At 43.3% G+C, this 25,239-nt stretch overlaps 1 protein-coding gene and 1 long non-coding RNA gene across 25 annotated transcripts in view; one reads left to right on the forward strand and one right to left on the reverse strand.

Moving 5' to 3' along the window:
- The window catches only part of PLEKHA7 (pleckstrin homology domain containing A7), a 130,101-nt gene extending 112,355 nt beyond the window's left edge, over positions 1–17,746 (reverse strand). For 23 of the 24 annotated variants that reach the window (XM_085548524.1, XM_085548529.1, XM_085548527.1 and 20 more), the window contains exons 1-3: positions 17,651–17,746; positions 17,454–17,530; positions 17,298–17,355 (exon numbers count right to left, since the gene is read on the reverse strand). In XM_085548524.1, coding sequence (XP_085404650.1) covers positions 17,298–17,355; positions 17,454–17,530; positions 17,651–17,733 — 218 coding nt within the window. In that variant the 5' untranslated portion in view covers positions 17,734–17,746. Of the gene's footprint in view, positions 1–6,112; positions 6,346–17,297; positions 17,356–17,453; positions 17,531–17,650 lie in introns of those variants that run through there. The other variant, XM_085548545.1, reaches the window with a different exon arrangement.
- LOC146760700 (uncharacterized) lies at positions 15,917–20,377 on the forward strand. Its single transcript, XR_014946479.1, has 2 exons — positions 15,917–17,702; positions 18,762–20,377. It is a non-coding gene; the product is annotated as an uncharacterized LOC146760700 (long non-coding RNA).
- Positions 20,378–25,239: the final 4,862 nt, after the last annotated feature.

The raw sequence follows: 25,239 nt of genomic DNA on the forward strand, positions 1-25,239 counted from the left end.
ACTTGCAGGTCAGGACCTCAGTTACAGGCAACATATGAAGCTCTTTGATGGTCAGCTTTGACTTAGAGCTCAGGAGATGATCATTCCTGCAAACACTTTAGAAGAGCAATGGACATATATCTGTACATAAGGAATTAACATTAAAAAAATCCTATAAAACATCCTATTCCTCTACTGTGCAGCGATTTTCTACATGTTCACTTCTACTTGTCTTAGCCAATACTCTTCTGACTTACTGACACCTATTCCTCCTCTGCTAAAGCTTTCGGGGCTCCTGTCCAGGATGCTCCTGCTCAAGACACCAAACTCCAGCACCTCCCAGTAGCAACCAGCCCACCACTTACACATTCCTACATTTCCTTTGCGTGGCTGCTGATTACAACAGGATCGCCAAAACTTTTTTCAGATGGTTACATAATCAAGTAACTGAAATGCAACTTACAAGGCACAGATAATGAGGGTTAATTATATTCATGTGTTGCAATTGAATTTATGGTCACACAGAATTTCAGCTCCAGTGACAATTACACAGAAATAATTACACAGCCCTAGCAGATCCTTGTGCATAAAGAAATATACCGCAACGATGTCAAAGTGGCAAGACGTGATATACACTTATATTAGTAGCACTGTAATCTGCTCTAACCTATTTGCTTTGTAAGAATATCACCAGAACTATTTCCTTAAAAGTGAACAGTTCATAAATTTGATAACTGAAGTATTCACAGAAGCTCAATTCCAGTAAAATTCAAACTTGTGAACGTGACCTGGAATCTCAGTTTATTATTTAATTAAACACATTCTAATCAATAATGAATCTTAACTGAAGGTATTATTTTCCAAAGCCAAAAGGCAGCACTAGAAGTTAAACTTTGAGAAGCGTCATTCACAGTAGACTATGAACAAAAGTCATCATTGTGGTGCCTACAAGGCAGACAGCAAGCACTTCACACTGCAACAGGCCCTCTATTGTGCTATCCAAGAGCTTCAGCAATTTGAAGTAACAATGGAGTTCCAATGGAACGTCCCTGGAATCTACTGCTTGGATGCTGGATAGGGTTCCACTGGAAAAACTTCGAGCAGCATCCATAAGCCCTTACAACTCAGAGCACAACTCCCAAAATGTCATTTAATGTGTCTTGTTTTCTACAAATCTAATATGCATTTTTCCCCCTCACATGTACGAATACAAGTTCTGTACTGATGGAAATGAGCAATCCTGTCATTTCTACGTGTACTTGTGTGGGAAGAGGGAGGGTATATTTGTTTTTAAAAGCAGCTAGCACAACTTGTCATCATTCCCAGACTCTTGATTTAGAGCACAAAGGGATTTGAAAAAGTGTTTTATTGGCTGTACAAGATCCAAGGCACGCATGTATCTACAGGCACATACATCTGTTGCATAGGTGTACGGCTCTGGATTTCTATCAGCTTTCCTGCAGTTTAGCACCAATTTATGTTAGGATTTATAGCAAAGAGCGGCAGAGCTTTCATGAGTAATTCAAGCAAAGCCTCAATTAAAACTTTCAAAACAATAATTACTTGGTGCCAATTATGACAGTACCTACCTCTTCTCCAAACATGCTTTATGAATCCACAAAGGGCTAACCACAGACAGCAGAAGCTTAGCCTGAACTCATGTTTTTCTAGAGTTTCTTTCAAGTCACACACAAATCCAAACCTCCAGTGTTTTTTATGCTTTGGATTGTTGGCCCAGCACTGAAAGGAAGAGAGCGTTAGTTTGGAGCTAGTTACGTTTGTGCTTCTATGTGAAATCAAGTTAAACAGCTCTAAAACTAGGTGTTAATACAGTCTCACTAGCAGCTACAACATTGCTCCTAAGGAGTAAACAAAATGAGTTACCAGCACCTGCACTTTCTCATTCCACTGAGATTAAAATTCCACAACAGCCTCAAAATGAAACTGTTAGAAGACACAGAAGCACTGCAGAGACCAGCTGAAAAACCTGTCAGGATATCCTTCCTTTCAGCATGGATTCAGTTTCCTATTTTTATTTATTACAACAGTGTATTCACTTCCAATAAAGTAAAAAAAGCCAGTATGGTAAGTTTTCTTTTAGAGGAAAAAAAAGAAAGCAATGAAATAATACAATTTTTGCAAGCAAACTACAAAAATAAGCACACTGTGTGCAAAGGCACATACATTTCAGGAAAAATACACAGCTCAATAAGAAAGAAATCCCAATAGAGAACAAGCAGCAGCAGAACTATGGAGAAGAATGAATGCTTTTCATGATGAATCACTGCATGGCCAACCAAACTGAATTATTAAAATTAGCGTCCACGTTACTCAACTGATGTAAGAAAATCATTAGTGCCACCGTACCCTTCCACAAGGAGCATTCAGAAAGATTCAACCATCCTCTGAACAACCACGCAGACGTGCTACAGAACTGAACAACAAAAACAGGCAAGTGCCAGTTTTCCTGATGTGAACTCCTGGCATTTAAAGGAATTATCTAATGACAAATTTCAATTACGAGTCTGCTTATTTTAGATTGTTAACTACAGCAAAAAAATGCCAAGTAACTGATGTCAAAAAAAGGCAATCCCATGCCTTAATTTTTCAAAGAGAGAGACCTGATAATTGTTTCCAATCTGAAAAATACTTCAGTGCTTTGAGATTAATAATGCACAGGTTCATTATTAAAAAATAAGGTGGGCTTTTTGTTTTTTGTTTGTTGATGTTTTTTTACTTTATATATGAATACAGTTGAGCAAAAAGAGTGTTAGACAATCACCCACGCTTTGCTACAGAGAGAATTTTTACTTCAACTTTCCAGAATTTCTAAGTTGTTTTTGTAGCACTGGCAAATGCCTTCCCACCAATCTCAGAGCATGAGCAATGGTTTACAAGACTTAAATCTCCCCATTTTAAATGGGCAAACACACCAAATCCTACTGCAATTATGCTCAGCATTCAGTGAGATTGGAAAGCCCCTGAAGATTAGTTGAGCTGGCATAACAAATCCAACCTGCCAGAACAATTCATCTGGCTTCTGTGCTCCTCCCTGCTGCCATATTTCCTGAGGGATGCTCAAAACTAGAGGTATTTCAAGTAGGATAAACTCTTATGGCATTCTGCCTGAGCATTCTTTTTTTATGAGTAGAGAGGTCCCTCATCACGTGATGGTGAGACTTGGGAATGAAGGTGAACAACTGAAGAGCCTCAGTTACCCCCTGAGCTGCCAAGAGCCCACACTGCTGTTGAAAGTCTTGCACCTGATTAAATGAAGGCACAGGCATCAACGAATGGGGAAGCAGCAACAGGTACAGGGCCGTAGGGCTTCCTGAAAGAGGGCTTCCTCTCTACAAAGAGTGGGCACCTCCAAATTAAATGCTGAGCCAAATGTACTACGCACAGTGTACAGCTCCAATTATTTCTCCCATTTACAATCTTGCTGATTAACAGTGATAAAGTGCAAATGCTACCAAACATCTGCATGGTAGTATCTTGCATTAATTACAGTACTTTACATTGCAGTGCTTACAGCACTTCCAGTTACATTCCCTCCCATTTTATCAGTCTTCTGTTTGACAGAACACTGTTCTTACCAGCACAACTTCCCAGGCTGAACCACACTACTAAAAGTTACTGATTCCAACAACACATTCTCCCCATCTGATTTAATTCTTCTCATTGCTACCAGGTGGATCATTTGTTGAAACCTCACCAGGTGCAGAAATGAATTAGAAAACTTTGAATTCTCAGACATCCAACAATTCCAGGTTAACTACAAAAACAGAGATGTCAAACTATTCCTTTTTAAGTTATGAAACTAGGGAGCTTGGAGCAGAGAAGCATCAATTCAATCTTTTTGCCCAGGAAGGATTCACCCACAGGCACGCATGCCTAAATCATCTATTCCCTACAGGTAGCAGAGCCAGCACCGGGAATGCCCTCTTGTGGCACAGCCAAAGCCTGCAAAGTCCCAGTTTCCACAACTGAAATTAACAGAAGAAATTATTTCTCAGGGCTTGCTTTGAGACTACAGCAAGATAGGAAAGAATACAAGAAATGGGACTAAAACAGCAGATGCTGTCTAGTCTGAAGAAACATTTGAATTTCATTTCTTTTCATGCTGCTTTCTTTCTTTTTTCTTCGAGTGTTCCTGTAAGTAGTGGGAACTTCTGGTCCTTCTTGTAAATCCGTGGGTAATCAAATTCCTGGGAAAGCTGTTCCAGGAACTGAGCTCTGTTACTATGGCAGACTCCTGATAGAGGACTCTTCATGCCTTTTGCAACCTTTTATTAAAGAGCGTGTTTAAAAGCAGTTTCACTGGTCAAGTATCTGTGCGTTCTGACACCTCCAACAATAGGAAACGACTTGCAAGCCTGCCTCCCTCTCATCCCCACAGGCCCTGATTCTCAGAGGTGGTACCACTGGAGCCAGAGGAACAACCAACAAGAGACAGCACAGCCATTTGTTTCCCCACGGAGCTAAGCTAACACACTACATATTTTTCTGTTAAAGAAATGTGACTGTGAATGCAGCATCCTTTGCACAGGTTTTATTTTTGCTGCTTTTTAACTCTCCATCTGCCAAAATGCCCTTAGCGTAGCAGTTCACATGCAAGCAAACAGAGGGGCCGCAGGAGAGCCTTGCAGGCGCAGCCAGGCCCCAGCAGGCCAATACCCGGGGGGGGGGGCTTCACCCCGCGCCCACAATGCAGCACAGTGGCGGGCACATTCCTTAGCCCATCACTCTTGGTTGCACTTTCCCAAGCAGTGGGGATTCAGACCGGCTGGCGGCAGGCCAGATTATTCATCAGCAGAGTCACCAGCCACTTGTTGCCATCGTCCTGCCATGAAAGGTGTTGCTCCACTTTTTCAAAACATGGTTCAAACGGGAAGCACTAAGCACAGGAATGCTGGGTTTCAGCAGGCAGCTGCTTTGCCGCTGCCCAGGCTGTGCTCCCATTTCCCTACAGCTTGCTGCGAGGAACAGGCAGGTCAGAGAGCATTCAGCTTGACAGGAAAAACCATCTGGTTCCAAGAGGAAGCGATCCAATCAATATTTCCCCCTCTGTGGAATAATTAACAACCAACAAACAAAAATACACCACTCTTTCACAGCCTACGATAAGCCCTCAATCAAAGCCAAAACCTCAAGTGGAACATCCAGCCTCAGAAAAAGAACAAAAGATTCTGATGATGTGAGTATGTGACACTTCTGTTTTCAGAGAGAAACTATCCATGTTAGGGTTATTAAAAGGCATTTTCCAAGTCCTGAATTGAAGTTTCAAGTTGAGATAAATTTGTTAGAAACACTTGTTATCAAACAATGCCTATTTAAATGCAGTTATTACTTAAACTTTAGTGAAAATGATATATCACTTCATTAGTGACAGCACAGTTAAACACTATCTTTTGGACAGGTTTCACTGAGCAGTTTGCGTGCAGGTGAAACACAAGTCTTCTTGCAAAGGACTTCCCCGTGTCCTGTGATTTCATGGCACCTCGGGATCCCCTCCCACACCAAACTGCAGAGCAACCATAGAAACACATCACTGACATTGAATATACAAGCAGGTTCCATGGGCAAAGCCCATTTACCACACTGCAAAGCTCCTTGGAGAACTCAGAACTCCACAGCAAAAGGGTCAGACTGCTCCCCAGCCCAGCACAACCATGCGGGAAACTGGAGGGACCTGATGTATCCCTATCACTCTGCTCACACAGCATTTACAGTAAAGATTGTCAAAGCAGAGAGAATCAGGAGTCATTATGATGAGATTTTCTACGTGTAACAGTTCAACAGCTCTTTTCTTGCCACGATCAATGAATTTTTTCACTCCACCTGCAATCAGTAGATCAATAGCCCCCTTCAGAGTTATCCTGCCTTCCCATTTACTACAGTGCAATCTTACTACCTAAAAGGAAACATTAACAATCAGACTGAGTAAAGCCAGCCCATAAAAAAAAGAGGCCTGATCAAGATGCCCACCTGCCAAAGTTGAGGTCTCTCACACAGCTTTCCCCCGCCACCTGGGGAATCTAAGGAACACACATACACGTACATACACCCTTGAAAATGGAGTGGTATGCATTGGGAAAGAAGAGAAAAAGAAATCACCAAGTTTCCTTATTACCTCAGAGCAGCTGTAATGTCACACCTCAGACACCAAGCAGTAGCAATGCAGCTTTGCGAGGCTTCCTCTACACCCAGTCTCCCTCAGGCACATCATAACAACATTCTAGCCTCCATAACCCAGTCCGAAGCACCAGCTGCAGTGCTATCCCTGATGTCTGCAGCATTCTGAGCCTGGCTGTCCTCTGCTGCTGGAAGGAAGTGCTCAGTTTCTGTACCCACCCTTCTTGACTCACTCTGCAAGTCTCCTCTCCGGGGCACCGGTTCACCCATTCAGACAGAGAGCACCATTTCCCAACCCCTGCAGGAAGTACCTCCTCATAATCCTCCGGCAGTAGAACGCTAAGAAGGTTTGTCTGTCATTTACAGTTTCACTTCAGTGTGTGCATGTTTAAACAAATGGCTCAAGCCAGGAGTGTCTGTCTCAGTACGGCCGATGGAACAGGAACAGTTTCTCATCAGTAGCAGCACCCACATTGCAGCTAGAACCAATTCTAGATTCATGCAAGTACTCAGCTGTCTGCTGTGGGTCCCTTGCTTGTTTCCAGCTACTTCGAGCTACTAAGACTATACATGAGCTGTGACATTTAAGATTCTTTAGCAGGCAACCTGAGGAGACACCTATGCTTACAATAAATCTTAATTTTTATTTTTATTTTTAAACTATAAGTACCAACTAAGCAGTAACCTGCTTTAGTGGGTTGGTCTGCCTTCTTTCCAGCACTTGCTTTCCACAACAGACCAACCCTAAAACTGTTTTTCTCCTACAGGCTTTTTCTTTATTTCCCAAAGAAGCATTACCGAAAGACAAACCTGTTTTTCGTGCCCTATAGAAACTGGCTTTAACACCTTTGGGAAAGGTTGGGGGAAGGGACTATCAACCTAAGACCTAGAAAGCTTTTACAGACATTCCTCTCCTGTGGTATTTCAGATTAGGTACAAATGCCTTCCTCTAATTGTTGGAGCTGTTGAGGAAAAAGCATCCATCCTCAAGATTAAATAGCTTGCATAAAAAGCTTCACCATAAGAGTTACTCGAGTCTATCTGAGTATCCAGTCAGAGATAAGTCTTTACCCCAGTCAGTGTTAAAGGTCCAGGCATCAAAAATCAAAGGAAAATTAGCAGGACATCTACAGTTAAAAAGCTTACTGCAAATCCGTCTGACCTTTCAGCAGCTGAAACAGCAAAAATATCAAGAAAGACTTAGAACTGCTCCTTTTTTTTCAAAGCTTTTGAATAAGACATAACCTTTTTTCTTAGCATCCAGATAAACATCTGAAGCAGAAGCAGAGATATTTCCCTTACAGACATCTGTCTCAGTGAGCAGCACGTTTGATAATGCTGCTCTATGAAGATGGCAAGTGCTCACTTCTGAGAGGATTTACCAAGTATGAGATAGGAAAAAAGCTCCCACTACACAGACTCTTACACTTTGTCCTGCTTGAGCTTTCTGAAGAATTTTTAGTGCTTTTCTCTTCGTTTTTGAGGAGGTGGTGGTACCTACATCATTATAAATGTATTTTAACATAGACTCGTCCAAAAGCTCTTAAAAACTGATTGGGTAGTGGGTATCATTACCCTGTTTCAATCTTACAGAATTTCCATCTCCCTCAAAGAGTAATAGCTGCTATAAATGCATTTGCTATCCTATATACAATGACATTGGGTGGGTGGGGGTGAACTTCTTTTTTATGTAGAATATTTAAAATTCTGGGTTTCGTGGTTAGTTGGTAGTGGTCTTTTACCCCCTTAATAGCAAATGAAATGTAAAGGCATGCTTTTAAGCAATCCTGCACAAATTTTACCTACACAAATCTATCCTACAGTATCAGAAACCACATGTTAACAAATTAACTTACCCGTAACACATGGGGATTAAGTGATTCTTATACCTCTGAACTACTTTCCAAAGTTTGTTCAATGCTTTAGTTTCCGGGCAGACACAGTGAAAAGATTTCCTCTTCTTATTCAGCTATGTCAGAAGTTCAGAAAAAGTACAGGAAAACACTTAGGTTCCTTTTTGTTTTGACACTTCGTGACCAGGTAGGAACAGAAGAACAAATTAACAGAGCTGAAGCTTAAAATCAGCCCAAAATTGGAACGTAACGTGTCAAGATTTACCATTTACAATGACCTGAAGCACTTATTAAAAAAATCCATCGAGACATTTAAAATTTCTATTTCTATCACCTACTAATAAGACACGTTTACTTTAGCTCACTTCAGAAATGAAATTCAGTTGGGATCCACACATTTGCTGCTACAACTTAAATCGATTTCAGACCTTTACTCCAGATCACCAAACATCCATATTTGGAAACACAGATACAGCACAAGATGCCCACTGAAGGATTTCTTGTGCCATATTCAGAAGAATTCAAAACATCGCACAAATGAGTCCATATAAGTAAAACTATTTCAATTGTCAAGCTGCATAGATTTCACAGACAGAAGTAGTTTTGCTCATGAAGACAGCAGTTCTGACTGATGCTAAATTCTACCACCTCTACTTGACACAATTTATTTTGTTATTAGACACAAATTGTTTACGTCTACCCCACAGATAGATTAAAGCTTCCAGGAAGGCTGGTTGTTCTTACACACATCCATCCCTACAAGGCAGGACTGGGTGTTTCCTAACCATTTATTTTGTACCTGATGAACGCAACCAAACCTAAGGAAAGCCAGGACCCTATGGAGCAGCAAGCACACTACTTTCAAACCAGCTGTAATCATACAGGCTCCACCAACACTGCTGCTCCACTCTAATCCCTCACATGGACACTTTTGGAGGAGGCAGCACTCAGAAGACATACCTTCATAGTTGTAGGCACCCCCCCAGAAGACAAACCTTATACTGTAATTTAGTGTTCTCACTGCAAACATTAGCAGCCAAAAGAAATGGAACATGGAGTTCATTGGCAAGGAGGCAGCGGAACTGAGCAAATAAAACACAAAAATAAGTAATAAAATAGAAGTACCATTTCTAATCTTTGCAGCAATCAGATTTCTATGTGACTGCAGAACCAGAATACTTTTGAGAGAATATTAAATAATTTTGTTTAATTGATCCAACACAAAACCACGCTCCATTTACCTCTTCACTTACACGTTTTTACAGAATGCTGAAATTCACCAAGAGCAGCTTTCTCAGCATGTTCCTCTAAATCAGTTTCCCCCCAAACCATCAGGCAGACCTGACAACAGGTGGAAACACATTCGTTATCAGTTACAGAACTCCTAAAGGTGAAACGAAAGGAGGAAATGTTAATTCACCATTTACATTCTACAAAAACACAAGAATCATCTGTGTAGAACTTCATTCTTAAACCGGCTGCATTGCCTACGTCTGGATCATCATTTTATTCAGCTCATTAGCAGACCTCCTGACTGCACTCCTTATCGTGGCCATCTCTAAAAACTCATCAAGAATAAAGTGTCTGAAATTTTATTTCTACAGGAAACAAACAAATATTCACTTGCAGGTCATTATTTGTAAAAAAAACATGTTTTCCTATTCCCATATAAAAAGCACAACGTACTTCATCACGGTTACAGAAACCACTCTGGAAACAGTTTCCTGACAGCCTAAACAAATTTAAGTCTTCTCATCTTCCTACGCAAACAGAACTCTCTTCTGTACATCAGTCATTCAAAAATTCACAAAGCCTTCTTCCAGACTTAAAGACACAATCTGTAAAAGATTTCAGGCAGTGCTTTAACTAACCTCTACATCCACAGCTCTGTTGTTTTCCAACCACAGTAACACAGAAGGATCATGCTGGTCATCACACATTCTCTGCATCTCCCAACAAAGCCACTAATACTCTTGCAGCACTTCACATTTATCAGAAAGGAAAACTGCCACCACAAGACAAAACTTTGTGTGATTTGTAAACCTCTTGGCGAGGACTCCCCTGCATCAATATGACAGTTCCCGCATAACAAATAGCGGATATTACCAGTGACATTCAACTGCAATAAAAATCCATCAGCAAAACCTGAATTTTATGCCAAATAATTGCATATGAAGAAAATGCCACCCATGGAAATACAAAGGAAATCAAAAAAGCGAGTGCTGTTTTACTTCACTGTCAGAAGGCACTGTCATACCCCTCAGTAATTCAGTCTTCTTCCCCCCGCTCTGTGGTTTCAATACTTCCTTAGACAAGTCAGTACTCTCCAGGGTACAGAAATGAAACTCTGAAGAAAGGCTCTGCTGGAGCTGCACACACCCAGATTCCCAAACAAGACAGCTTCAAAAGGAAAAACAAACAGCCACTGACACTGAGGAACATCTGTTATACTGATAGCAACGCCTGATGAAATTAAGATTTATCACGTAGCATTTGAGCTGGAAGGGCTAAATACAATGAAAAATGAATACACCGAAGCCTGACCTGGTGTCTGTAATCTGCTTTTTAAAATAGTCTTACACAGTGACTTCACATGCCAGAAGTTAAAAAGTCATTGTGGGTTTTCTGTTTGTGGGCTTATTTTTTTGTAAATGAGCTTCAGCTGTGACTCACTGCATGAGTAACTCCACAAGCAAAAGGAAGGGGCTGAGACTATTCACAAGTGAATACTGAGCCGAGGCACACAGGCACTGAAGGAATAAATCTTATCGCTCTCTGAAAATATTTCAGGTATTCAAGTATGCCTGTGCTACAGAAGAAAAGCACAGAAGTAGCACTTGAAGAACAGCATCTCCCAAAGACGCGCAAGGAAGGAAACAGAGACATTGCTCCAAGTCACTTGACAAAACCATTGTCTTAAATGGAAAACAAGCAGAAGAATTCTCACTTTAAGAAATGGTATGTTGGCAACAGAACCTCTTTTTACAACATAAAATAACTACTTAAGAGTACATGAAATGCCAGTTTAAAATAAATAAATAAAAACAGTTACATTTATGAGAGTTGATATCCTGAGATGGCAACAGTAAGCAATGACTAGCTGATGATAGCTGTCACCTAACAAAAGGGGGTTCCACTACTTCGCAGCTACTGCAATTAATTTTAATCCAGTCCAGGCAATTGAACCAATGCATCCTCTGTGGAACCACTGCTTACATCCACACGTGGGCTGTCTGAACTCCCTGGTGTTATGATGCCTGATCTCCAGAAAAATACACTGGAAAGATTAATGCTGCCTTACCAATCAGTGACTCACACCCATTAAGTACAGTCCTGTCTGCCTATACACAGTGCCAAAGTAGGCACTGAACTCAGATTCACCTGCAGAGCACACATTTCAAACACCTAAAAATTAACTTTTAAAGATACCTACTAAAAAACAAAGAAACAACCAACCCACCTACCGTTGGTCTTTTGACTTCTGATCTACAGTGGCTGACAAACAAACTGTGCCCCCAGTTCTTCTCTATTCTGTTGACACCAGCATCTTCAGTCAATCAAAAAGAGTCATTCTTCCACTCAGAAAAAGGGGCAGAGAAATACCACTTACGTGAAAGTTCCTGTTCCGCCATTGTGCTAATTTGAAGACACTGCCAAACTGTGGCATTCTGAAACAAACACACAGCTTGCAAAGAGCCACTAACTCTACATTTCTGCAGATGAAATAAAGTAGAAAACTACGAGCAGCTTTGCTGCTTTGTCATATTTCACCACACATTGCTCCTGGAAAATCACCTGCACGTTTCAATACTGACATCTGTTTACACAAAGCTCAATGCTCAGTTCTTAGTTTGGCCTCGAGGAAGAGAATAAAAATCATAATAAAGCTTGACATAGCATCATAAATTAAATTTAGTATTAACTCCAGTACTTCACTTTGGCGTACCCAAAACTTCATTCACAACTTTTTGGTTGTTGTTTTTTTTTTTAACTAAACATAGTACCTTCAGAATACAGATAAGCAACAAGGAACGTAAGGGCTTAATCCTCCAGGAAGAAAAGCACATTCCTATGACTGATAGCACACTTTTCTACCTGTCTAGACAAGTCGGTGATGTTCTTGCCAAGCACACATGGCAGACAATTTAAAAAAAAGAAAGGTTGGGAGCTTAACCTGATTCTTCTCAGATTTTAACTTCTTCAATTAGCAATCTGCATTCAAATCAGGAGTTCTGTTCCTAAGGACTGCACTACCTCAGAGCAGACTTGTTTAAATAGTCTAATAATGCTGCAGGAAAAGACAATTAAGCTACAAGCAGGATGAGGTTTTAGCTCCATCCTTTATTGTTAACCAAGCCAAGGGCATAAAAATAAATACATTTTAAGAAGCACATCTAGGAGGCAAATTCAAATTAAATTTGATTCAGCAGCAAATCTGAACATACAGCCCTAACTGGATAGTATCAGATTAGTAAAGGTGACACTGCATTATTGCTCCTTGCAAGGTTGAAGCATTGCAATACTTACACAACATACTTAATCTGCACCAATGAAGTGTAAATATTTGAGATGATGGCCAACTTTGATCAGCAGAGAAATCAAAACTCATTTTAGAATAATCCATCTGTAGCAAATGGGAGGATTGGGAAACACAGGGCACAGAATCAGGGAGAAAAGCCTGCACCCAAGTATTTCACAGCACACACATCTCCTTCTGCTGAAGCGCTTCTTAATACAAGGCTGTTCAGTATTGTCAGGCTCATCTAGAAAATGTACTTTTTCATTTTCTCTAACAGAAAACCCAAGAACTTCTCACATGAGATACCTGTCTACAGGTAAGTAACCCTTTAAATGAGGTCCAACTGCTAGAGAGTTCAATCCCTTCTGGCAGATTGAAGAAGCAACTTTCTTCAGCAAAATATGTACTATTAATACCAAGAATTTGCCATACCAAATATTTTAAATTATATATATATATATATATATATACATACATATATATATATATATATATATATCAGCAATAAACAAGACCAAATTCAGTGTGAATAGATTATCTGTTTGCACACCTGATATGGTAGACATACTATACACTTCTAAAAGACACAAGATACAAGAAAATGTATAGAAAGAAAGGTGCAAAGGGGATATCGGCCACCCTGGCACCAAGTTTTACCCTTGTTTCTGAGCTACAAACAAGTCAGTCATATAATCCCAAGCAGAACAAAAGAATGTTCCTTTATTTCCCAGAGGAACCTGGATTACCAGAAGCGCTCAACACTCAAACAGCATCTGAAATTAATAGGAATTACGCTTTAAATATATGTTACCCTCACTTTCCTCCTCAGGTAGTCAAAGTTCAGTTTTCCCAACAACTAAATGTGTATTTTGGAAGAGATGCCAACGGGGGCTGACAAACCAAGCTAAGAACCTTTTGGTGCAGCCAGGCTTTAAAAACAAAAACTGGCCCCTCCCCCTATACACTCATCCCCCCTACCAGGGAATGTGCACAATGCTCCTCTTCATATACCCACAGAACTAAAGTGCACGTGGTGTTCTCCCTGTGCAAAGTTCCCAGCCTGCTCTTCTAGAGTGCACCCTGCAATCCAGGCAGCACCGGCCTCGCTCTCTCCTTACTCTGAGAGCTACCAAGTACCTCTTTTGCTGTCTGCAGTGTTTAGCAATCTCCGCCTGAGTACAAATCTATCAGCATTTATTTGACTTTTTAATGAGTGATCTCTCCTTTTAACCATCGACAAGGAGATGTGTGTGTTGCCCTAACTTGAATGAAACACAGCTCCTGTACCTACCCAGCACACCCAATTTTCCCATTGCTGTTTTGTGCTCATCACCCAAAACTGATTAAACAAGCCGTGTGCTCAAGCATGGAGCTGGAGACCAAAGGGCAACAAGAGACCAAGAAATAGCTGCAGACGATAGAGCTTACTTCATGCAGCTCTTCACACTGCTCCAATAGACCCCTTCTTGGCTAATAAACTGGCAGGAGCGAGCAGGCGGGCAGGCTCAGCCCCAGGTCGGCAGCTCCTCCCCGCTCTCCCCGCGCACCCGTGAGCCAGCAGAGGCCGCTACAGACCGCCCGCACTGCAGCCCAATGCACGGCTCTTCTCCCTTCCTATCCCAACACAAAATCCAATCCCGGCATTTTTCTGCCACTACTTAATTTCACACCTGCTTTCCCTCCCATACAAATATTACTTCGACGAAGCCCAGACCCCGCAGTGGCAACTCTTTGTTCCAGCAGCAAATTGCAACCTGCGTGCTGCTGCACACAGACATTTATCCCAATAACGGCCTCGACTCCTTCTGTGGAACCACATTTCTTCCCCCAAAAGTTTCTCTATGACACTTCAGATTATACAGACCTTTCATGTAGCCAGAGACCACCCTCAGATTCCCAGTGCAAATGGCCGGGCATCACCTACAGCCCACAGCAGGCAAATCCAATCTCCTGCATGGTTTTCAGCATCACAGTATCAGCAAATACGTTTGGCAGAGCAGAGTCCCACTTATAAACACAGATTTCAGTTTGCTGCTCACCACTTTGATGTTCTGCCCGTTTTTGGTGTTCCATAGGATGCCTTAGGTTAGAAGGGACCTCAGAATCATCCGATCCCAACCCATCTGCCACACACAGGGTGGCCACCCACTAAATCAGGCATAGATTTACATCCAAGTAATACAAACCATGCTTTTTTCCTACACACAAGAAAAAAGAAAGGCACTTTTAAGAGTTATAAGAGCTATGCAAACAAGTGTCCAAAGTTGATACCGTCCAGTGAAAAGCTGATTTTGGAAATCCATCAACAAAAGGTCAAGTTCAGCCATTTCAGTGCTGACTGCCCCTTGTTTGTTCCTATCTTTACAAAACTTGAATGCAATATTACCTTGATGACATGCAGTATTCATGTGGCATTTTCTCCTTCCTCAGAAAGCCTATGGCCAAGCCCACCTGCTCCTATCAAGAGCCCAGCTACTTGAAGCAAACCATAGCAAGTGTTGCAAGCTCTCATTCAATCCCTATATGTTTAGCAACATTCTTCCTGCGGTGACTCCAACATGGAGCAGTTGCCCAACATACACAATGTATTTCATAAGCATCAGCAGAGAAAACAAAACAGGAGAGAGGTGAAAGAGTAGTGCAAGTCAGTATCTGTTCTGAGTCCAGCGGATGCTGCTGTGTCTCTTTCTGATAAATAAAGATGCTGAGGTTTTGTATATATGGAAAGACACTTACAACCATACAAAAAGTTACCCTGTTTTTCTCCTTGGAGCAAGCTATCTAAGTTGCAAATAAGCTGCAAAAGAGAGTTTTTATCTAAACTACCAAGTGGAGATCCAGAAAAAAATCAGTTTCTAATCACTTACTTAGTGGTTTTAGGATAAAAGGCAGGACTACACTAATAGGATCTGCTGCTATTGAGAAAACTTGAAAAATAAGCACAGAATTGTAGGGGTTGGAAGGGACCTCCAGAGATCATTGAGTCCAACCCCCGCCAAAGCAGGTTCCCTGCACCAGGTTGCACAGGTTGATCAGTACAGAGAAAATCACTCAGATCTGGATGTGCAGAAGTGGGAAGAACCAGAATGCAGCTTCTTACATGACTTCCTCGTGCAAACTACAGTCCCGATAGTTAAAGCAGAAAAGGAAAATGAAGGTTGGGATGCATCAGTCAATTGGCAGCACTCACACACTGTCAGTGTTGGGTATCTTTCCCAAAAAGGCAAACAAACTCAAATGCAGAAAGCACAGAAGTCTCTGAGGCCCAAAAAGTCCATAAAGCACTTTTGCAACAAAGATGACTGACTTCACATTGCAAAAAGCACAGAGAAGTGCTTATCAACTTTTGTTTTACTATATACTGCTTCAGGACTGCCCGCGGTACTGACAAAAGGAACAAAGGCGTGGAAGTAAACAGGCCCCAAATTAATCACTTTTAAAAATCAAAGACAGCTCACATTCAACACTCAGCCATACAACTTTATTGCGGCCATTCTAAAAATTAAGTTATGCAAGTGGAGTTGGCTGATGTACACTTAAATATTTGACACCACGCCCCACGCAAAATTAATTACAACTAACATAAGACCTAGGAGAGAGAGAAAGAAGTAAACCAAAGAGGAAACTACAACAGGTCACATTTAAAGTGGAAATTATGGCAAGAGAGACACTAGGCTTGCAGCATTCCTCCCAGCCAATGAATTCAATCCAATGAATTAGTAATTAAGGAGCAAGGACGGAGTGCGTGCTCATGAAATGTCTGTGGATGACACCCAACTGGAAACTACCAGCAGTTAAAAGAGGCAGTTAATGAAGAGCTCGTGGTTTCTGTGAGCTGGAGTGCTATTAAATGGAATAGGATGAGATGTGAAATCGTGCACTAAAGGACCAGCGGCCTTTCTGTGCTGTAAGCTGAGAACTCGTCACGTGGGAGCAACACAGGAGCGAGGAGCAGAGCAGTGAGCTATGGAAATCCCTGTCTGAGGACGCTGGACTTTATGTGGGGGGCTCAACGTGGTCATGGGAAGCACAGAAAAGCAGAGTAAATCCACCTGGCTGCAGGGCCTGAGAGGAGCGGTGCAGCTGGAGCTGAGCGAGGGGAAGCATTGCTGCTGCAGATACCGCGCCAGGTGAATCTGAAGTGATACAGCCAAATATTTTCTTACCCAAACCTGCTGTTGTCCTCTCACAAAAGTTTCCCTTGACTAAAGGATGGCCAAATTTATCTGACTGCCGTGTAAAATACACGCTCCCTTCAGCAATACACGCTTCATTTTCCAAAGGAACTCCATCACAAGCTGAAGAACATCATTAACACACCACTCAGGACAACACATCGCGCACAAACCTAGTTCAGAAATCGAAAGTTTTGCAGCAGCCTGACAAACAAGGCACAAAAAGCCTTACACACAAAGCAGCCGGGACCAAACCCAGCACCACCGGGGCTCTGTGAGTCAGCCATACGGGCACAGGGTGGGTGTGTGGGGGGGAAACCTCTCCATCACGAGCCCCATCGGCGCTCACACGTTTTGGGGCCCCGCAGCAGCAGCGCCCTGAGGCCGGGCAGCCCACACACACAGCGCCCACACAACCGGCGCGGAGCCGGGCAGCGCTCCACCTGCCGCGAGCCGCGCTTTTCAGTACCAGGAAGATAAGGGGAAAAAAAAGAGAGGAAAACAAGCCAACCAACCAACCAACCAACGAAGCAGCCGCCCGGGGAAACCTGTTGCCGGCCGCAGCCCCGCGCCCAACTTTCCCCATCCCGCACCCCCCGCTCTGAGGCGGCCGCAGCCCCGGGCCGTGGAACTCACTCGATGAAGTAGCTGGCGCCCTCCTCCGAGAATCCTTCCTCCCAGCCGCGGGGCAGGTCTGCGGGGACACACAGAGCACAGGAGAGGGAGGGAGGGCGGTGAGAGCGCGGCCCGAGACCCTCGTGGCGGGGGAGGGCGCGGAACGCGAGCACCCACCGGAGCGGATCATGTGTCCCGAGTTGACGGGCTCCCCGGTGCGCGGGTGCAGCCAGCTGGTGCTGCGGGTCACGTCGCTGCGGGGGAGAGGCGGAAACGCGCACCTGTTAGTGTTAGCGGCGGGAAGAGAAGCGGCGGGAAGCGGGCGGACTCGCGACCACCCCCACCCGGCCCCTCGTCCCGCCGCCCGCCCTTACTCGATGAAGAAGACGCGGCCGTCCCTGCACACTCCGTACGACCAGTGCTCAGGTAGCGCGTCCCGCCCCACCGCCGCCGCCATGTTCGCCGTGCGCGCGGCCGGCCGGCCGGGGAGGGGGTGTGTGGTGTGCGGGCGGGCGGCCGGAGCTCGGCGCCCAGTGCCCGGCTCTGCTCCGCAGCGCCACCAAGGAGCGGGCGGGGGGCGACGCCTCCGACCCCCAGGAGGCGGGCGGCGGGGCCGGGAGCCGGAGGCGGCAGAGGTCCTTTGTCCGCCGGCGGCGATCCTGGGCTCTAGAGCCCTGGCGGGAGAGGCGGCATCCCCGCGGGCGGCCGGGGCTGCGGCGCGTCCCGCCCCGCGCTGCCTCCCAGCGCTCGCCACAGGGCGGCGGGACGGGAAGGGAAGGGCAGGTGTGCGCTTCATGCCGCGACCCGGGAGATTCAGGTTGGATGTTAGGGGGAAGTTCTTCACTAGGAGAGTGGTTAGGCCCTGGAACAGGCTGCCCAGGGAGGTTGTGGATGCCCCGTCCTTGGAGGTGTTCAAGGCCAGGTTGGACGGGGCCCTGGGCAACCTGATCTAGTAAAGGTGTATGTTTGGTGGCCCTGCCAGGCAGGGGGGTTGGAACTACGTGATCCTTGAGGTCCCTTCCAACCCGGGTCATTCTGTGATTCTGTGTGATTCTATGATGCCTCCAGACCGAGGAGGAGCACGAGGGAAAAGGCCGGAGGCGCTTAAAGCCGCTGGGAGGGGATATCAGCTCTCCAGGACGGCGGTAGCCCTTGTCGGCCATGCAGACGGCACACCGGGCACCGCCACGGATGGGATGGAGTGAGATGGGATGGGATGGGATGGGATGGGATGGGATGGGATGGGATGGGATGGGATGGGATGAGGCCCTCTGCTCCTTAGGTTGCTCCTGGAGAGGATGATAGCGTTCTAGGCCAGATGGCTCAGAATGGGCAGTACTATGAGATGCAACACAGGATGCAACACTGGAAAGTAGTTTGATTTGTGCTGCACGTGAGGAAGCGTGGGCTCAAATGCTATCTGGGAATGGATTATGTGAAAGTGTGTCAAAGTCCTGCAGCTGCAGAACTGCTTCTGTCTGACAGAACGACAACCTTCATGTTACACCATCATGATGCTCTTCCTCAGCGTTTCCCTCTTCCAACAATTCAGAACTTTGGTTTATCCTCCCAATGAAGGATGCTTCCAGCCCTTTGTCCTGCGTCAGAATTTCATTAAAAACTTGTAAGCCCAAAACTTCTGTGCTGCTTTTCTTTGAAACATTATCGCTTTTGATGCTGCTCTGCTAATTAATTAATTAATCTGCTAATCTAATGCTGAGATTAGAAGCAAGTCATCATGTCACAAATCACCCACAGTAAGTTTGGTTCTCTTGCAACTACAGGAGAAAAACAAACACGTTTCAGTAGTGTCGTTACTTGCTCAATCTGCTCAGAAGAACCTCCTCCTTTGGAAGATGAATTTACCTTGGTGCCATGGTGACTCTCATGCATAAACTCATTAAACTTAGCTGGTAACTCCATCAGGCTTTAGCCACTAGACCGCCAAATAGCCTGTGGCAAAGTGTGCCTAATGCTCATGTGTATGGAGAATCACCTCCTTTTGTTTGCTCCCAACTTGGTTCCTATGTCATTGATTTTTCCTCAGTTCTCACAATGGAAGAGCCAAACCTTCTTCAGGGTCAACACAGGTTACAAGTTTCAAGGCCTGAGATCAAGTTTCTCAGGCCTTTGGGTAGGACCTGAAAACTTCAGAAGACAGAAATTCCGCAACCTGTCTTGGAAACTTGTTCCCATGTTCTTGTGGTGAAAATGCTTCCCTTGTATCAAACCAGAAGCTGCCCTGTTTTTATTTATGATCCTTGCCATATAACCAAATCTAGAGTTGATGCATCGTTGTAGGTGTGTGTTGCAGGTACTTGCATCTGTTAATTTCAGATTTATTTTAAATAATACATAATTTATTTTATAACATAATTTAAAAGCCATGTTCTGTTATAGAAACTCGTAGAGTTCTAATCTAAATTTAAGATCAAGATGGAAATGTAATCTAAATGTAATCTAAATCCAGGCATTTACAACCTAACACATGCTGGCCTCGTCATTGAGGGGCAGGTTTGTGATTTAGAGCAGTGGAGCAAGAATACCTCCAGGCATCACTCAGTAAGAAGATTACTAAATTCTTCTGATTTGTTCTTTTTTCCCCTGCATCTATAGCTCATTAATGCTCAAGCTCTGGTTCCAGTCCTCCCTCGCTGATCTCAGCCACATTTCTTTTCTGTTGCATCTCATTTGTTCCTCTCACAAGGTACTACCTGGAATGAGCTGTGTGGGGTTAATTTGGGGTTTTTGGGCCATAATAGCAAGAACTTGGCTAAAAGAAGTGAAATACGCTGTTCAACAAATGAAGGGTCTAATAAAAGCTAAGAGTTTCCAGGCTTCCTTTGTTGATAATGGGGTAACTGGAAGAGATTTGCTAAGGTCCCTGAATATTAGTGCATGTTTGAACCCATATTTGGCAGCTTTATCTGAAGCATTCCTAGAGTTACTTGCTCTGTCTGCATCCCCAGGAAGCACTTTTTTGTACATATAACTTTCATTAAGTTTTTTTCTGCCTTGAGAGTGACATGTTTTAAAGCATACACTAAAATCTGTACCAGACTTTGCTGTTTCCAGAATAAAATCAAACAACAGAATACAAACATTCTTTCTATCCCATTCCTTTCTTTTCAGCCCTTGCAATCCAGCCTTTCTGATCACCCTTTCAGTGCCAATATCCCAATCTAGTTTATGTTCTTGCCCACTTTTACATTATTCCCTTCTGCCCCATTCAGGTCAGCACATTTCCCTGCTCTTTTCAACCCTTCATATCCTATAACTTCTCAACCAAAGGTGCAATAGGAATCTGGAAATAACACTGGAAACACTGTGTAAGAATCGCCAACCAAAAAATCCAAAGTGTGATTAAGTCACAGTTACACCCAGTGTCTGGGAAGTTACAGAATCACAGTTGGATTTCAGGCTGATATGCGCTGCAATGATCTATTTCCTTCTCTTCTGAGAATTGAATATAATTGAATTTGATGGCCTTAGAGGTCAAAAGCTGCTGCTGTTTCGGGAAACTAAAATGAAGCAAACCCCAATACATAGAAAAGCCTGCTAGGTATGACTTGTTTTTAAAGGACAAGCACAACCTACCAAAGGTGAGAGGCCAAAGGCAGAGCATTTGAGAAGCAGTGAGTCTGAATTAATGAATCTTCATTAAGAAAGCCCTTAAACCATAATTGTAAAGCATTCAGTTTGCCTTTCAGCATGATTTGTGAGCTCTGCTCAGCACAGCTGAGAGTTAGAATGACAGAAAGTTTCATAGCGAGGCAGATTAATTTGCAAGACCATTTTGGAGCAGTTTGCCCAATTCTTCTTCTCATTACATTCAGAGGTTGTGCAACTGAATTGTTCTTCAGGACTGTGCAGTGAGATTCCAATCCAGCAGCGACAAGTGCTTAAGAGACCAGAAATCAAAACAGTCTTACAGGCAGAAGAATATGTTAATCACACAATAGGAAAACGTGACTGATCTCAGAGAAATGTGTCTTCCAGGAAAATCTGATGATGTTTTACCAAAACAGCGACGCTGTTTCAACTGAAGGAGGAATTTCACTGAGGAACAGCTACGGTTTATTCATTCAAATTAAGGAAATTTCAGCTTTCGCTGTTGAACTTTCAGTGTGGAACTGGAAAAAGTCATCTCGGATAACAGCGCTAATAATCCCCAAATAGCACAGTAATAGATTTGCCTGTGCCCTACGTGATGGCAAGAGGTCCCTTCTAGTCTCTGTGACTCTGTAATTGTAGAAAAAATAAGATTTGTAGAGCCTGATTCTCTTGCAGGAGATTAAGAAGTTTCCCCAAATTTCCCTGGAACCTGTGTCAGCCAAAAGTACCAGCAGATAAATGCATCTCATCAAGAAAGATTAAACTATATCAAATCTATTATTGAGGGAATTCCAATAGTGGGAAAAGGAATTATTCATTTTCCTGGGCAATGGAAAGAACATAAACGAGTTCAAATTGTAAGCACAATTCCTTTGAGAGCATTACAGAGCATGGCAGACATTGTGCAAGAATATTATTCAGGCTCACTGTGTTGCTGTGCTCATGGTCTGAATGATGACTGCACAGAAGGATCAGCTGAGGCTGTAACGCTGCAAGCAAGACAGATGGGAAAATGACACTGAGAAGGCAACGCTCGTGCTGCATAACAAATCCACGCTTCTCCTTCCAAAACATGCTGAACTCTCCAAGGAGTAGGAAAAATGGTAATTGTCCTCAGTTAAAAGGTTTTCTGTTCCAAAGCACTGTCAGTATTTAGAACTGTATCTGTGCTAAAAGCACCTTTGTGGAATGCAGGAGGTGTCTTCAAAACAATTTTACCTGTTTGTGTTTCCTGTACAAGTCTCCTTCATTTCTAAAGACATCCAGCCAATTTACTTTTTAGATGCTAATGTTGGAATATATCCAATTATCTCGCTTACCTGAATATCCCATGGCCCAGAAGATTTATATTACAGGAACCAAGCTGAGCTTGTCCCCTAAAATGCACAAAAATGCATGTGAAAGCAAAAATGAATGAATGCATTTCCTAATGACTCCGCCAATTTACAATTTGCTGTCACACCAGCTTTTATGATTGCTATATTTAACGCACTTTTATCAGTTCTTCTCTTCATTTTCTATTTCATTTCCTAAAGTCCCAATAATTTACATACCTCATGCCCCAAGTTCTTGAACTAAAATATATTTGGTAATGATTAAACTAAAGAAGAAACAGTCGCACTTTTGTCATTGTACACATAGTTCCAAAATAACGTTGGTGACTGTAGAGATCTGACTGCACAGTGTTCACTTTATATGTAGAAGAGGAGAATACGTGAAGAATGCAGAAGAGCAGTTGCATGCCGGAGTACAGGGTCACTTACAGAAATGTAAGCAAGGCTTTTATCATGACAAGTCGAGGGTCTTTTGCACAATTTTTTTTTGACGAAGGATGCTGTATGTCTGGCAACCCTGAGAAGCCCTCAGTTCAATATTTATACATCTGTGACTGTCAGCATTTGGTTCATTTCAAAGCAGACACCTCCAGTGTGTTGTCACAGCCACGGGCACTTGTGTGGGACAAGGGGATGCTCTTGTAAGAAAAGGGACAAACACAAAGTTAGATATCTCTCAGTGACCTCCTGAGACTAACAGCTTACAGTTGAATTCACAAAGGTTTTCTCAATGACCGAGCAGTTCTCCCTCCTTCCTCCAATGTGTGGCACATTTCAGCCAAAGCTTTTTTCTCAGCTTCAAGCCCACTATTCCATGTAATCACTCATGGCTGATATTACCCTTTTCCAGCACCTCTGGTTGCAGTCATTACCATACTTAGCATCTTTGCAATGGTTACGTGCACCCTGTGCAAACACAGTATCACACATCATCAGTGCTCTTCGCTATGACATTTTTTCTAAACTGACTTTCCAGGCTCCTCCCTGTCTGCACTGTAACATCCAAAATGCCTCCTTGGAGTCCCTTCAATAGCAAAGCCCGCACAAAACTCCAGACAAAATTCAATTTTAGTGTCTTCTGCCCAGCCTTTCCTGAGGTGGTGTTTTCTCAGCAGGCTCATAACTCACCAAGGTTTCATTCTTCTTTCAAAATGAGCTTTTGCCAGGCAAAGCAATCTCTTCCCACTGTTCCTTTTTCAAAGACTCCTTTGCTAAAGAATCTAAGATTTTGGTTACCTTCTGTCTCCAGGAGCAGGAGATAACTGAGGACTAACCAGGCCTTTTCATTTTTCTTACATTGTACATACCTTGTCACAGGTTTCCCAATATCCAGATTCTTTTCTGTTTCTTCCAGCTTTCCATTACAAGCCTAGGAAACGTGACCTCTTGCCAATCCTCTGCGTCTCTCTTCCTCTGTTGGACTCAGGTCTGTCTGTGGTTTTCCAGTCTCCTGTTATGCACCTGTAGGCCCTCCACCCCTGAGCTTGATGGTTTGATACAATGATCAATCTGTTTCTAAAGACAAGGTGATAAAGCACCTGTATGTGAGCATGAAACGGCCAGTAGCTATAGTAACAGAAGAGCATGCTTTAAACAAAAATGAAACAAAAATAAAATCCAAGAGAGATCTCTCCCATTTTTTCCCTGCCCCCAAATATCGCAGGGTTCCATATGCATCCTCCCTCACCCAAAAGAGGGTGAGACAGAAATGAAACACTCTTTCACCCAGCATAAGGGAGAAAACAAATAAACAATCACACGCAACAAAACTAGGAAGAAAAGATGGTCTTCTCAGAAAAGAAAGGGAGAAAATAACACTGTAAGCTGCAAATCTGGTATAGATAAAAACGTCACTATCCCAGTTCTGCCCAGTTTCTGGTACAGACTCATGCACAGCAGTCTTGCAGGTGGAAAAATAATTTCCACCGTTGTCTCTTCATCATTCCGTTATCTTAATAATCTTCCCTTTCTGCAGAAAAGCACTTTCAGGGCAGGGCTGCCCAAAGGCCTTACCTAGGACTCAGGCTGGCATCACTGCCTGCTGAAGCCCCCGTATCCCAAGGGCCGAGGGGTGCTCAGGGCTATGGCACCTGGCATGGGGATGAGAAGGATGGATGCATAGAGCCTCCCTGCATTGCTGGGCACATGAGCAACCCACCTCTGCTACAGCTTTCCACTTCAGGCTTTGGGCTGCAAAGCCCCAGGGAGCCTCATGAGGATTTGGGAGCCTTGCAAAGGCTGGAGAGAGGACATTCTGCCCTAGTGGTGCTGTGCTGCCTGAAGACATCTGTTTGCTTACCAAAGCAGCAGGGATGTGTGCTGTTGCTTGCGACCCAGCTCTCATTGCACAAACCTGGACCGCAGTCTCTGAGAATTTGGAATTGCACAGGTAACTTCTAATACGAGTTTTCTGCAAGGTCTTGGGAAGATCTCCTAAATCTCACCGGTCTGAGCCAAGGTATTAAAGAACAGATGCTTCTTTCAGCCTTCACATATTCTTCATTCCTCTGGAGCCTATATAGGTGGCCTTCCACAGAAAAGACCAAAATAGACTCTGTGCCTCAGCTTGCTTTACAGGTCAGCAGACTGCAAAACACTGTTCAGCAATTTCATGCATTTATATGTCACACCTTTTCATTCCCTCTTTTTAAAGTATAGATGTGGAAATCAGATAAACAGTACAAGTTCATTTTGTTAAAAAAGAATGTTTCATGAACTCCTTAATTTCACACCAATTAAGAAAAGTAACATTTTTTCTTTACTGCAGCATCACCTTTCAACAACTTCTTATTTTTTATGTGGTAGTCCCTTTGTTTAGGGACTCAGACTATTCCATATTGCTCTTGAATACACACAAACATGTTTCTAAATCTGGATTTACATATCGATTCATTCAGTTTCAATGTCGATCCTAACAGGCAAATTTAATAAAAACCAACTCCAATTGTTCTTGGGAGACTACACAATAATTACTCTCCTATCATCCCAGTCAAGCAGTTGTCTTTCACCTCTTC

The sequence above is a fragment of the Coturnix japonica genome, chromosome 5, assembly GCF_054131305.1.
Source record: "Coturnix japonica strain WE chromosome 5, WE-NBRP24, whole genome shotgun sequence".
Taxonomy (NCBI): Eukaryota; Metazoa; Chordata; class Aves; order Galliformes; family Phasianidae; genus Coturnix; species Coturnix japonica.